Genomic DNA, 15,306 nt, shown 5'->3' with positions numbered 1-15,306 from the left:
TTGTCTTTCTGTTCTTACATTTTCCTAACAAGATAAGCAAGCATTAATTTTTTTTTTTTTTAAAAATCAGATACAGAAATTAAAGTCAACAGCATGAAAAAACACGAGTCCGTGCAGGTAGAGGACGCAGAGCAGGGGCTTCTGGCAGCCGGAATCTGCATGTGTTCTTGTGGCTGGACAAGTGCACCTCGCATGGAAGATGCCCTGCCCTCAGGCCCCTCTCTCGAGGAGTCCGATTCAGTTGTGGTTCCGAATGGCCCGTGGCATTTCCAGAATTCCCTTTCCTTTCATGGAAGAGAATTTCATAGCACTAGAGTCAGTATCCTGTAATTGTGGATGTTTTCATGTACTTCACATACTTTCACCAGGAGTAGGTACTTGATTCCATAGGTTGTCTGGAAGGTTCCTATAACTACTGTGTTTTTGGTGATTGTTTATATTCTGAGGCAATAACTATCATGGTTTAAGAATTTACCAAGCACCATTCATGCATATGCTTAATCTTCTAATGTCAGTACAGACTGCGCCTGGTTCCAGTTGCCTCCAAAGTCTAGTACACAGTCTAGGACGGAACCGTCTTCTAAGTTGTGCTGTTCGTAGTCTTCAACCATTTTTACTGTTTCTCGCCTTCCTCCTGCTTAACTTGATAACGGATGGTCATTTCTTAGTAAAGAGACTTGACTATTGTTAAACCTAAGTAAACAGTAATAATAAGAACAAAACTGTAGCAACGACAAACACCCTGTATGCCATCAGCCCCCAGAGGGAAGGGAGGCCACAGCGCATCTTGGGGAGTGTTTCCGAGTCCCCGGTCGGGGCTGGTCCTAGCACTCTTCACGTCCCCTTAAGCCACATGCTGTGACTACAGTTTCTGTAGACTTTTCAAAAGGCATTTTATATGTGTTCAGCTTAGATATCAACATTAATATTTTTGTTTTCAAAAGGAAATTGAGTTGGTCCAACCGGGAGTGCTTTTGTTAAAAACAAACAAAAAAAAAACTAGAAGTGTATTTACTTCCCTGTAAGGTCCTTTCGTGAAGGCCATGATTGCTCATGTCAGTTCTGGCAGAAATGCCTGGGATTTACGAGGCCGGCACCCTTCGGATGAGGTACGGCGTCGGGGAAACGGCCAGTGTCTCATTGCCCATGTGATGTCCTGTTTCTGTGGGATCCGTCGACGGGCTGTGTGATTAGCCTTACGAAAGCTGGAATAAATTTTGGAACAAACATGTTTGGCTCAAAGCTGAATTAAATAAATCCCTGAAAATTACTTAACTGCCAATTACCGCAGAGAATGCCGAATTAGAAAAGAGGACAGACTGGTCTCACTGTCTCTGCAGGACAAGAAAGGTAGTAAGACTCCCAGCCAGGAAGCTGGCAATCACCAGGTGGTATTTTCACAAGACTGAGCTAATTTCTGCGGAGTATTGTATGTAGGCTAATGGGACAGTGAGTTCAAGAGGGAGAAGGAGCAGCTTGCTTGTCTTTACTTCTTTCAGCATTTTGCGTCTGTGCTCTTTCTCACATAGGACATTCAGCAGTAGGTGTTTGCTCTGGGCTGTGTTCTTCTCAGAGGTGAGGTGCCCTCGGGACACAGGAGACCGGGGCCGGGGCCCAGCCAAGGTGACCGAGAGCTGGCGTGGCTGGGGTCACGCTGACTTCGCTCACCAGAGGGGGAACATCAGTTGGGAGGCCTGCAAGCAAGCCTTCTTCTTTAAAATGTTCTCCTAGCATGTAATTTCCTTTCCATAATAGAGAGGCACTGTTTACTCTGTGCTCAGCTGGCTTTTCTTTCTTGTGAGTAATTCCTTTTGGAAAGAAGCTGCCTTTCTCTGCCAGAGTGTCACGACTCTGTTGTGTTGGAGATGGGGCTTCTGGCTGGTTTGGGTTCCAGCTACCTCTTGTGTCTTTCTGGACCAAACTGCAGGATGTGAGCACATCAAGGGGTTTCTGGAAGCCTCTATGAAGGCTTCATCTTTGATGCTAAACTGTTGCCAACCGAAATGTTGTCCCCGGGCCCTGGCTAGTCCCTGAAGAAGGCAGGTGTGAACCAGGATCTTGACTCACCGATTTTCTGGACGTCTGGGTCTTAATTACTACGGGACTGCGGCGTTTTGGGGCTTTCTGATTTGCCCTTATATCCTCCCCTGGCCCCCTAGGGGGGTGTTAGCTTGGCTGCTGTAACAAAGGAGCACAGATGGGGGTGGGGGTGCTTAAATGACGGAAACTCATCGCCTCCCAGTTCTGGAGGCTGGGAGTCAGGCCCAGGTGTGGGCAGGCCGGGCTCCCTCTGCAGGTACCGGGAGGGTGGGCGCCAGGCCTCCCGCCCCTTCTGCCTGTCCCCTCGCCTGTGGGGGCGGAGGCCAGACTCACAGGGCGATCTCCCGTGCCTGTCTGTGTCCCATTCCCCCCGCTTTTTTCCTTTTTTTAAATTGAAGTATAGTCAGTTTACAATGTGCCAGTTTCTGGTGTGCAGCACAATGTCTCAGTCATACACATACCTGCATATATTCCTTTTCATAGTCTGTTTCATTATAGGTTACTCCAAGATATTGAATAGAGTTCTCTGTGCTGCACAGAAGAAACCTGTTTATCTATTTTACATATAGTAGTTAGTATCTGCAAACCTCTAACTCCCAGTTTATACATCTCCATCCCTTTCCCCCATGGTGACCATAAGTTTGTTTTCTACGTCTATGAGTCTCTCTCTGTTTTGTAAATAAGTTCATTTGTGTCATTATATTCCATATATGAGTGATATGGTATTTGTCTTTCTCTTTCTGACTTACTTCACTTAGAGTGACCATCTTCAGGTCCATTTGTGTTGCTGTCAGTGGCATTGTTTCATTCTTTTTATGGCTGAGTAGTGTTCCATTGTGTAAATACACCACACTTCTTTACCCAGCCACGTGTCAGCACATTTAGGCTGTTTCCATGGCTTTCTATCCCATCCCCCCTTCTGTAGGACCCCGGTCCTGATGGATCTGGGCCCCCCCTTCCCATTACGATCTCATGTTCACTAATTACCACCACAAAGACCCTATTTCCAAATATGGCTCCATCCTGAGGTGGTGGGGGTAGGACATCATCATGAGAATTTTGTGGGCAGAGAGGGCAGGGGAACATACCGTTCAGCCTGTAACAATGGACACCATGCCTTTTTGTTAAAATGAGAATGAGTCTGGTTTGGTTTAGGGGGAATTTTGTGAAACCTGGGAGTGAAAGTACCAAGGCTGCTGGTCACGTCACTAGACGTGAGTAATTCTGGTCACTTCACAAATCCTTTGGTCACAGCAACCTGAAGGTGGAGCAGCCCCGGGGGAAGCGGTTGGGTCACCAAGCATGGAGGTCAAGCCTGCTTTGTCCTCTTGAGCAGCAGGTGACTCGAAATCAGCCGGGGTCTCTTCGCGGAGGTCACGGACACAGTTAAGCACACTGTTTTCCTGACCCGAGATCTGGGGCACAGACCCCAGCCACCATTGTTCTCTCTGTTACGCAGACGAGATGGGGAACTTCAGAGCAGCTGGGTCTCAGTGGCAAAAGTGGGGCCTCTTACCAGATTTCCTGACTCCTACTTCTGTTCTGGAAGGTTCCTTTGGTTATGGGAATCTGCAGGGTGAGGGGCTCTCTCCCCCACTCCTGCCCATCTTCCTCTGAGAAGAGACTCCTTTTCAGATTCAAGGGGTGGTGAGCACAGCGCTGGGATTTTCGTTTGCTCAGGAGAGTGCGGAGTTTTACGGCCAGCTCCCACGTCTCATCCCTGCGTGATGGTGACTGGGCTTCCTGAGAGCCTTCCCACTGCGTGCACTGTGAAGGGTTTGCTTCATTCAACACCCATTTCAGCAAGCATGCTTCGGCTGCCTCTTGGAAACTGGTGCTTGGAGGTGGGGGGGCGGTTCTTGGAAATCAGATTCTTCAGGTGTTACTCTTGTTAAAAAAAGTTGTTCAGGTGTTCTCGGGATGTCGGGCACTCTTGCCCCGTCGCGCACAATTTCTTTTTGGTCCTTTATTTGGACCTTTATCCTTTTAGGTATCGGGACGTCATCATTTCCTTTCAGAGAAATGGTCCTCCTGTTGCTCACGCTCCCCAACGCGAGCTTTGCAAATGGGGCTGATCTCCTCCTGGGCCACATGTGTTTTGGAAAGTTGTCTTTTAAATTTTATTTTATTTTTTGTTTCCTAGGTGACCTGTCCCTCCTTCCTCTCCATCCACCGTGCTGGGTACCAGGTCTGGCCAGGTGGCCCCCGGGGAAGTGATGGAGGGAGTGCACTGAGGTGGCTGTCTGCTTTTAAGTAACAGTCTTAGGTGTTTCGAGTGCAGCTGTGCAGAGTGAAGGCGGCGTGCGAGTGTGATTGCTGGCCTCCTGGGCTGAAATCTGCCTCGCCCTTCTGACCTGCTCGCTGCGTGCCTTCAGGCTCTCCTGCCTCACCACCAAAGGTGGAATAGAGTCCAGTTTCCTTATTAGTGTCACATGTCCATAGTTTAAAAAGAGGCATCATGATAAATGATGAACCACATTTTCAGTGATCTCTAAGCCTTAAAGGAGCTCTTTTGTGTTTGCAGACGGCTGATCTGTAAGGTTCTCGCCCATCATGGCCCCAGAGCTGGGCACGGTCCTCTCTCTCTGCAGAGGGAGGCAGGCAGCTGGGCCAGTCAGGAGAGGCTCACCCAGCATTCTTTCCCTCCTGCTTCCTCCCTCCAACGAAAAGACCAATGTTCCCCTGTCCCATCTCAGAAAGTGGAACTTCAGTAAACGCCCAGTAAGGAATCCTACTTCATTTTTCTCCCTGCTGCCTTCAAGAGCTCCCTGTTCTCAGTCTTCAGATGGAAAAATCTTTTTTTTTTTGTGGGGGCGGGAGGTAATTAGGTTTACTTATTTATTTTATTTTTGGAGGCGGTACTGGGGGTTGAAACCAGGCCCTTGTGTGTGCTAAGCATGTGCTCTCCCCACAATATGGAAAAATCCTGACATCTCTTTGGCACTGGGTTTTACATCAGTGATTTCCCTCTCTTTATTACACAAACCCATTTTATTTTACCTGTTTCTACTCTGTGACCTTTTACACTGTGCCCCAGAGAACCTTATTTTGGTGAACACATTGGGACTCTTCACTCTGCTCTGCCAATCAGTGAATGTCACCTTTGAAAACAAACAATATTGGTATTATTTTCATTTTGACTGGAATTAATTTTTAAGATCCTTACTGGCCCCATTTTGTAGAAAGAAAAACTGACTCTCGTAAATCAGCATTAAGACCAGGACCTGTTCTGTTAATTCTGACTTCACCCGTCTTGCTCTGGAACACAGAGTGTCTGGCATTTGAGCTAGTTTGTTGTGTTGTTTTGTTCTTTGCTAATGAACTGCATTTCTTTGTGAGTTTATAATGATGAAAACGATAAAGAGATTATTGATAGTTTTTGGATGCAGCAAACCATTTTCTTAGATATTTTTCCCAAAGACAAAGAAACTTGCTATAGAGATGAACACGCTTCGGAAGCGACGTTACATTGTATTAAACTTGAACACTTGCCCAAAGGAGGGAACCAAAAATCAGACTAGCTTCAGAGATCTGGGGAGATGAATGTATTTCCACATGCACGTGTCTTTCATTCTGAGAAGAAATGGTGTGAGAAAGAAGACGGAAGAAACCAAAAAAGAAAAAGACGGAAAGAAACAGGGAGAGGCGCCCCCCTAGAAAGTTGCGCCCCTGGAAGGAGACTGAAGTGGTCGGTGCCCCGCTGGAGGCAGCCAGGACCTCGCTTCGGTCTCTGCCCTGGGGCGGGGCGGGGTGTGGGGGTGTCTTTGGGCCAGTTCCTCCTCGCCGGTTATCTCCTCTGCGAAGTGGGACTGTAAGGTCCACAGGAGACAGAGAAGCAAGAGAAACTGTGCGAGGTGCTCGCGGCATCCTTCCTGGAACTTGACAGACGGTCGATACAGTCTGAACTAGTGTTTCTCTGACCGAAATCCCTGCCCTGACTTCCGCAGATCCTGCCGGTTGGGAGTTTAAGCAGCGCACCTCCTTGTCATCCCCTCTCCCAGAAACAGCGCGGCGGCCACATTCCGGGTGCGCCGAGGCCAGGGTCCAGCCTGCAGACAGAGGCTTCGGCTGGAGCCGGACGAGCCTGGGGAGAGGCCGCGGGCGCCGGGCCGGCGCTCCTGGTCTCCCTTTCCGCTTCTCCGAGGGCGTCGTCGTCCAGATGCTGGGGGGGCGGGTGGGGGGACGGAGAGGCCGCTGCTCCAGCTGCCCCAGCGCAGCAACTCCGGGATGCGGCGCGCCCCTGAAATATTGATGCAGAGCAGCCCCCTGCACCTGGCCTCCCGCCGCGAGCCCTGGCCCAGCCCCCCGAGGCTGAAGGTGGTCGAGTGGGGTTCCGAGGAGCGAAGGGAGCCGGCAGCGGTGCCCGCGCAGCGCGCTGGGAGCGAGAGGGGCAGACCCCGCCGCGCGCCCCCTCCCCTGCTCCCTCCTCCCAGCCCTCGGTTGCTATGCGGTTTCTATGGCAGCAGCATCCTCAGACCCAACTTTCACCCATCATTTAGAGCCAATTAAGGTAAAATAGTGGGGGGAGCGGGGAGGGCGTGGCCTTGGAGGGGGGAGGGGGCGAGGCCGGGAATCCAATCTGATGCCGAGAGCCGTGCGTTCGCTCCGCCAGAGTCGCAGCGCAGACCCGAAGCTGCAGTTCTGTCTCCTCCTCCCTCTTCCCCGCGAGCGAGCGAGGGAGCGGGAAGCAGCCGCCGAGACGGGGCTGGCGGGGAGAGGACACCGAGCAGCCATATTGCAGACCCCCGCGCCCTCCGCACCCCTGGGGACCGTGCCGGCGCCTGCGGTCGTCTCAGCCTGATTTCACCCTCACCACCCCCTGCCTCCCAGCGACGCCCGCCTCTGCCTCGGGCGCTGACATCCTGTCTGGCCGTCTCCGTGCTGTTTGGTGCCTCTGATTATTTTCCTTCTTCTTGTCTGTACTTGATCAGAGGGAAAGGAAAGTTTTCCAAAATGCCGATTGCACAGTTGCTGGAGCTATGGAAGAAGATAGAGGTGGAGCCCATGGAAACAGAGGTGAGTACGGAGGAGAAAAGAATGCACTTTTCCACAGCGTCCCAACTCTGCGGCAGAAGGGCTGTTTGTTTACTACAGCGAATTCGTATCTATCGAGGGACTGCTGTGTGACAGGGTCTTGGCTGTTTGATGAGCAGAGATGGATAGGCTGTGTTTATACGCACACGTCAACATTACATACGTGTGTGTACACCCACACACGGCTGTGTGTGGTGTAAATATTTGAGTGCAAATGAATGAGCTGAGGAAAAAAATGGTTGCTCTTCAGCCAAACTTCAGGAGGCTTCTTAAAGTATGTGTGTGCCTTGAAGTAGTCACACATTTCCAAGCTAATCTGCGTCAGTCTGATTTTCGTTCAACAAGTGGCTTAAATGAGACCTCCAGTTGCTACCGTGAATGATGAACCCGGAAGGCACAGCAAATGATGGATTCTTCTTTAAGAAACAGAAGGCATAAAGATAATGCAGTCTAAATGGGCTGCGTGGTCCAATACAGAGGACTGGTTGAAGATAAAGGGGAAAGATAACGAAATGAGAGTGTCAGTGGCCCACCCTCGGGGCTGGCTGGAGTGGGAGACACCTCTGACATTACTTAACTGAATGGTCCCCTAGGGACACGGAACTCTCTTTCTTGAAATTTAATTTGCTTAACTCGATTTACAGATGTTCAACATGTATTTTCCTAGAAGAGAAAGTTCCCCAATGTTATTAAACCGATTGAATTATGAGATATACCTGGGCTGTGTTTATAGTGACTGAGGTGGCGTTTATAAGTGTCCAATTTTGATAAATACTAAAGCGTAACAAAATCCAACCTTTAACTTTTGCCTTATCTCCTGTACCCAGCATCAGATCTGTAAGTTCAATTCTTACCATTTTAAGCACCATTTATTTTTATAGATACATACTATGTATTGAGACATTCACAGGATGTAATTTTAAGCTGAATGTGAGAGTCTGTTTTAGAAGAAAATTTACTTACTATTTTATATTTAATCCTTTTTTTTGGAAGCCCAAGTGACTCAGTAATGCTTGGAATATATATTGGTCAATGAGGTTGTCGAGCACAGCATAGAAATTAAGCTTAATTTTCACACGGAACGACGCAGACACACTGCCAGAGAGAAGCACCCAGCTGAAGGGAGTGACCCCATGTCTTTCCACTGCTTTTGATTTTTTGTTTCTACAGAGTGTCGTTCTTGGCAGTGACGACAGTGCCTTAGAAAGAACCGCTCGCTTACCAGGGTTGCCGAGTCAAGTTTTTCTTTTTTTTCCTTTTGAGAAGGATGTGGATTTTTAAAAATTGAAGTAATGACTTGAATGAATGATTAGCCAGAGGTCCTGTTCTTATTTCCTGCTGCTTTCCGAACCCCTCCTGGTTACCTGCACTGTGCTTGGGCATCTGCACGGGGCCCCATGAAGGCAGCCCTACTGTCAAGGGAAGATTTGGCCCTGGGCTTAGGAGGAATGACCAGAGGGAGGGATGAAGGATGCTCTGAACACGTTCCTGGGACTCTTGGACCTCACATCACGGCCACTGACCCGGGCTCTGAGGAGCCGCTGTGTTTTAAATATTTCTTAGATTGGTTGAAAATAGATCAGCAACAAATATACTCATATTATTTAAAAAATACATCTTGATTCTAGAAAGAACTTGCAAACTGGAAGAGTCTGATGCAGACTTGGCTGAGAGGCTGCACTGGCTTGCCACCCCACCGAGAAGGCAAATTGTAAAAGTTTTTGAGGTCGATGCATATGCAACATCAAATTTAAAAAATACATTAAATGGCCCTGAAGCAAGAGAAATTTTCTTCAGGCTTCCTGGGTGAATGTTTTAGAATGTTATACCCCGTGGAGTACATAGGTTCAGACAGAGCATTAAGTCCCTATTTATTTGGAACTGAGAAGTTAGAGCTCTTTCTACAGAAAGGTTAAACCTGAAATAGTAACCCTGTGATCTTTCAAGTTCTAAGGGAACTTTCAAATCCACACGGATGGGAGATCTACCTATTTTGGAACACAGAGGCTGGTTTTCTTTTCTAGTTTCGCCCATGTTTTATGTTGTACGAGATTAAAATAACTCACACATCAAGAAATTGGGGTGGAGGGTATAGTTGTGTGGTAGAGTGCCTGCTTAGCACGCACGAGCTTGTGGGTTCAGTCCCCAGAACTTCCATTTAAAAAAATAGGTAAATAAATTAAAAAACTAATTTCCCCCCCAAAAATTTTGGAGGAGAGGGTAAATAGCCAGTGGCAAGCACGAGGTCCTGGGTTCAATCCCCCGTACCTTCATTAAAATAAATAAACAAACCTAATTATCCCCCCCAAAAATCCCCAAAACAAAAAACCCTACAAACAAAATAAATAAAACATTAAAAAATTTTAAAAACCTGTTTAAAAAAGAAACTGGGCAAAACTAGATGGGATACATTTGACCTCTGACCCCAAGTTAAATGTTGCAAGATCCTTGCGTTAAAAATCAGGTGTGCTTTTTTTATGAGAAAATCTGCTACGTGATATTAGTGGTTGGATTATCTGCTCTTACATACGTTTAAAGTGACTGATTATTCCTTTTCTAGCGGCTGGCAATCAGCAATCGCAGATTCTAGGTTTCTCCTGCATTTATGAGTTGCTTCCACTCCGACTTTTCTCATCGGCAGCAAGGGAACTGTCCTGAGTTGGATTTGAGGTTCACTGGACTAGAGAATTCTATATATCCTTAAAAAATGTGTCTTTGCTTCAGCCCACAGACCAGGGGAAATTCATTTGACTGTCTAGGGAAAGCATGGTTTCTGAATTGTTTTGAGATACTTTGGAAGGCATATTATACCCATTAATGGGGTGTGTTGACAGGGAAACGTGTGCCAATTAAAATCTGGGACCTCCCTAAAATCCCAGAAGAAGCTTGCATCTAAAGAAGCGCGTGGTGTTGTGCGAATGGTGTCACAGCAAGTTAAATGCACGTCTCCAAAGCAGGGCTTTTAGCAGGGTTACAACGCCAAGGGCACGCTCCAGGGGAAGCTGAGGGAAGGGGCCAGTGCTGAGCGAGGCAGCGTGTCAGCCAGCCCACTCAGTTTGTCCACGTCCTTTCAGAGGAGGAAGCTGATGTTTCCTCCTGGGACGCCATCACGTGTTAGAGAAAGGAAAAGCCCATTTCTGAACAACGCAGATCAAACACGATTCCCTGAGTCACAGTCTCGCTTGGATAATGACAATTCTCTCAGGCTCCTGGGCTGGAAGACAAAGCTGGAAACAGTCATGACAGCAGGTACCTCTGGGCGTCTCTGCTGGACAGAGCAGGTGCCAGATGCTGGCAGGTGTTACCTCACCGAATTCTCTCCACGCTTCTGGGGGCTCGATGCCCTTAGGTTCCTGATTTTATATACGGGGAAGCTGAGGTCCAGGCTGAGCAGGTCATTAAGTAGTGAGCAGAGCCTCAGACCCAGGCCCTTGTGTTCCAGCCTCAACAACGCTGTGCTCTAGGTTTTTATGAGCAGGGACCGGAACCTGTCTGATGTAACTCATTCTCTGAGCTTTGGCCCAAGATGGTGATTTTGTTCCATTCAAATGGGAACGGTTGCAGACGCCTTCCTCCTAACTTCTCTGTTTCCATCCTCACAGCATCAGTCTTTCAGCCCGTGGAGATCCACACCCCCACCCTCGCCTTACTGGTCATGGGGTTACATAAATCACCTGCTTCTCCTTTCAGTCGTGGTATAAGCCACACACGCTCGGTTGATCTAGTAATTTGTAGTTGCGGATATAAACACTCATTGCCTGATTTGCCTCCTGTTTTATAAAGGATCTGTCTCAGGCATGACGCATCACAGAGTTTCAAATAAATTCAGGTGGAAAGGGACTTGATGCATTTCCCATGTTCTAGGGTCCTAATATTGAGTATCTAGTTAGTCCTTCTCAAGGATTGCCTGTGTGGGGCTCTTTATAAGAATGTTGTCGTGCTAACGGTATTTAATATATATCTTTTGTTATCAGACCACCGAGGAGGATCTGAACCTGGACTCAGAGCCCGCCGTAGAAGACACTGCAGAAGAAGTAACTATACATGTTTCATCATTTGGGGCGAAAGTGGGGTGGAGGGGGGAATGGAAGACTGAAATCAGCAGCCCGGGAGCGGGTATTTTGGTGAAATACGTGTGTATTCGTGTGTATACATAACAAGCATGAGCACAAACGCGTGCAGATATGTCCCATGCACTTTATAGCCCATGATTTCCCTCAGAAGGAGTATGGAGAACATGGGAAGGAAAATTACCAATCAAGGTAAGATTCGTAGTCTTCTGCTGTGGCCTGTTCAAAGGGGCAATTGTGTATCATTGTCAATTAAGACAAGTATGAAGAATGTCCAGTTGGGCGTAGAGGAAGTGATAAATAGTTGTACCTGCTGCAGGTTAGGTGATGTAGCTTCTTAAAATGCTCGGTGGTGTGTTGTGGGGGCTGTGGGAGGGGGCAGAGCAGCCCTGGCAGTGGGCGTGGGAGGAAGTCGGAGGTCCGGGGGATGGGGACGGAGGGGAAGCGTCAGAGTGGGTCTGGGAGAGGAGCAGGGGTGTGGCCGAGAGGGTGACGCCCCCAGGGGACACGGGAAGGAGCAGAGAGGGTTGTCACGTCAGGCTGCCTGTTCCTCTGCTCTTGTGCCCCGGAGGGTACAACGGTGTCGTGGGAGGCGGCGTGGCACCGACAAGCACTCTCTGAGGGGACGCTGGCATTAAAGAGCTAGAGCCAAGGCAGAAGCCGAGCTGCCGTAAAGGGATCCTAGTGAAGCAGACATTTTTCCACCCAGCAACTGGCGCCGAGGAAGTTGACAATTAAGGCAGTTAGGAGGGCTCAGCGACCCGAGTCGCTCAGCCTGCACCACTCGGAGCCATGACAGCTGTAAAGTTGGCAACTCTGTGGCGAGGTCTGGGGGGCTGGGAGGGGCGGATCGGCGAGCTGAACGCCGGTGTCACTTCCACCCGGACACGTGCTCACCACACAGGTTTTAAGCCCAGGGCCCCTGGATCTTGGGATCATGTGACATAATACAGAGTTAAGTAAAGAAAGAAAGCGCGAAGCTGCCTCTTCTTCAGCCGGCTGCCGTCCATTCCCAGCTGTGCTCCCGGCTGAGCCAGTCTCCCGGGTTCTGTAACAGAACATTCAGCTGGGAGGTGGCCCTGCGTTGGCCTGTTCCGCAGAGGTCAGAGGGTTGCCAGACAGGTGAGCCAGTGACTTTTCAGGAGAGACGGATATTTAACTGGCACCTGCCCAGGGTGGGGCGTGTCCGGAAGGAGCACCCTCCCTGCAGGTGAACGAGGCCCCAGGCCAGGGTGTCAGGGAACCCAACCCGGGCTGGGCCTGCCACTTTCAATAATGCTTCTCTGGGTGTTTGAGGGAACTCTAATTCCAGGGAACCTTTGCAGGTGACTGTGGTCCTTCGGCCATTAACTTCAGGAGGCTGGCTCCTAGCCGCACGGCTCACGGTGGTGGCCAAGCTGGCAACATGATTGCTTAGGGACCAGGATACATTCAAGCTGCTTAGTGACTACCTGAATCTGTTCCTTCACGAACAATATTTCTTAAGACCTCCTAGTCTCAAGTTGTCTCACCCTTAACATGTTTGGTGGAAACATAGATTGTTAATCTGTTGCAGGAAGGCGGTGAGGTCAACTGACCTCTTGGAAGTTATTTTTGCTCACAGAACATGAGGTGGAGGAAGTGATGACTGCCTGATGTCTCCTGGTCCAGATGACAGAAAAGCAGTGTGTCTTTGGTTCTTCATACATGAAGAAAATGTTAGGAGTATTTTGCAGGACACAGCGAGGATGTGCGGATGCTTTTGCGGTGTTTGTGTGGATCCTGACGGTACTGGGAGAGCCAGCTGTTCATGGCTGCCTCTGACAGGTGATGCCGGAGACCCAGCGTGCGGGTTTCAGCCCTGTGGCAGATGGATGTCACCGAACTTTTATTGGGCCAGCTTTTCCTTGTACCTGGAGATTTGCGAGGCCTCTGCAACTGACGGATCTGTGGCTCAGATAAATCAGGGAAATCAGATGGCAACCGAGCCGGGCGTGAAAGTTTCACGCCTTTTGTCAGTCGGAATGCGTCTGATGACTAAAAAGTCTGATTTAGGAAAAAAGCATCATTCGGCTCAACAACAGTTTGCTCATCCTTTCACTGAGCCAAGAATATCGATAAGCTGTGGGCAAAGCTGCGTGCTGGGCGTGGGGTGTAAGGTTAAGTGGGCGTGGCTGGGAGTCCTCCGGTCTCGTAGCGCCTTTCTTAGACGTGGCTTTTGAATCTGGAATGTGCTTCGTGTGTGAGTGTCTGTGTGTGTGGAGTGTGTGTACAAGTATAGGACACATTCGGGATATTTGATGCATTAATATCTCCGCACGTGACCGTCGTTTGACTGTATCTCACAACATGTTCTGTCCAGCCTCTGAAAAAAGAGAGCTGGTGAAGGTCCAGAATAAAGATCGAAAATCAGACAGGAAGTTGGTGTCGGAAGCTGGGTGTTAATGCAATTCACTTTTCCTCACCTCTGCTGAGGGAAAGGCTTCCTTTTTCAGAAAGGCAGTGTGATGCCGGGAATTTGTGTCATAAATTTGCAGGGTGGTGACTCAGTCTCATTTCACTTGACACATCAGAGGTGATCGCTGTTTATATTCTGAAACAAAAGACAAAAAGCCCCCCTGACTTCTGCAGGTCTCATCAGGAGATACTCCTCCAGCTGCTTGGGGCGGAGGGTTACTGGAAGGGGCTCAGCAGAGAGAAGGTGCTCTGGGGGGGTCGTGGTCCTATTTCCCCACTCCTGTTGGCAGGTTACGTGAAGCAAAGCCAGCCAGCGTGCCAGTAAATTAGGACACCCAACAGAGTTGAAGTTTAATGCAGATGCCGGTGCCTCGCTGGGCCGGGCCCCTAGAAGGCTGGTCCGGGGGTGACCGCAGCCCGGGGTCTGGGAAGCCCCGGGACCCCGCGCTGAGAGCCCCACCGCTGCAGGGAGGGCGGGGGACGGGGCGGGGGGTGGTCAGGTGTCCGTGGCTCCGGGCCGTTTCCATGACTACGCAGACGCCAGGCCTCTAGGCGCCTGCTGCACCTGCTCTCTCTCAGCGTCCCGTCTCTGGGTGTTTTAGACACAGCGCTTTTTAGGCCGGTTTCTGACTGCACAGAGCAGCCCGTGGAAGACATCAGAGCTCGGCTCATGCATTTTCAGAAGTGCTCAGAATTCAGGGTCATGTCTATTAACGAAGACCGCTTTCTCGTCTGGTCGACGTTAGAAGCCAGGTCCAGAGGCTCTGTTCTCAGCGTTAGCATCGTTTCCCCTTACGTCCTCAGCTCTCCCTCGGTGCTTCCCTCTCCCCTTAAACTTCTACTCCCGGTTTTCACAGCAGACTCTGGCGTCTCTGAGGCAGAGCAGAGCATGGGGAGGGTGGCACGCCCAGGTCTCAGCCATCAGTTAGCAGGAGAGCGCCTTGGGGCCACGGAGCCCTGCCCCCGAGGGCTGTGGTGCAGGGAGGGCAACTCCCATGGACACGTGAGGATGCTTGAAGCTGTAGTCCCAGCCGCCGGGGCCTTGGCCTCTTCTCGGGGGTTGGGGGACCAGCAGGCAGTTCCTCAGGGCTGGAGTTCTGTGATTTCTGAGCATCTGTCAACGTGACCTCCCTCAGTGACCAGCGCCCTGTCTTTGGAGCAGCTGCAGCCTGGACGTCCCCAGTTCTCTGCCAGAGGAGAGGGGCGAGGAGCAGGGCGTGGACAGGATTTGGGGGGCACATGGAGTCCTTCCTGCTCGAAGGAGAGAACAACCCAAGAGTGGGATCAGGTCCCTCTGACTAAGTCACGGTCACAGCAGGTTCTCACCCAGGCCAGGATGAGCCACCTGCACCCAGGTCACCCGTACATGCCGACAGGTTGCGTCTTACCTGTCCCGCCCCTGGAATCTAGACAGACAGCTTCGTTGTTCCTTAAAAACAAGAAAGATGGAAAAAACAATCCAAACTGGATTGAAAAGAAGTGAGACAAGAAGAATAATGAAACCTCGGAACTAATAAGGCGATTAAGAGCAGAGCAATTACAGCGTAAGAAGGTAATTCGTGGTTTTGAAAAGAGATTGATGCTGCGAGCTTCCCTGCCTGCTGTTACCTGCCGTCAATCCGCCTCTGCAGCGCCCACCACGCCTCTGAAGGCTGGTGTAGGCGAAAGCTCAGAGGCGGTGTCTCTGTTTCCTTTTGTGTCCCGTGTCTTCTGTCCAGCAGGAGGC

The 15,306-nt window shown here is 49.9% G+C and overlaps 1 protein-coding gene across 2 annotated transcripts in view; it reads left to right on the top strand.

Annotated features, from left to right (window-relative positions):
* The window catches only part of RPS6KA2 (ribosomal protein S6 kinase A2), a 324,439-nt gene that overhangs the window by 6,550 nt on the left and 302,583 nt on the right, over positions 1-15,306 (top strand). The window contains exons 1-3 of one of the 2 annotated variants that reach the window (XM_072966193.1): positions 6,444-6,550; positions 6,653-7,056; positions 11,049-11,108. In XM_072966193.1, the coding sequence (XP_072822294.1) occupies positions 6,994-7,056; positions 11,049-11,108 (123 nt within the window). In that variant the 5' untranslated portion in view covers positions 6,444-6,550; positions 6,653-6,993. Of the gene's footprint in view, positions 1-6,443; positions 6,551-6,652; positions 7,057-11,048; positions 11,109-15,306 lie in introns of those variants that run through there. The other variant, XM_072966197.1, reaches the window with a different exon arrangement.

The sequence above is a fragment of the Vicugna pacos genome, chromosome 8, assembly GCF_048564905.1.
Source record: "Vicugna pacos chromosome 8, VicPac4, whole genome shotgun sequence".
In the NCBI taxonomy this organism is placed as follows: domain Eukaryota; kingdom Metazoa; phylum Chordata; class Mammalia; order Artiodactyla; family Camelidae; genus Vicugna; species Vicugna pacos.
This window is presented reverse-complemented; position numbering and strand designations above follow the sequence as displayed.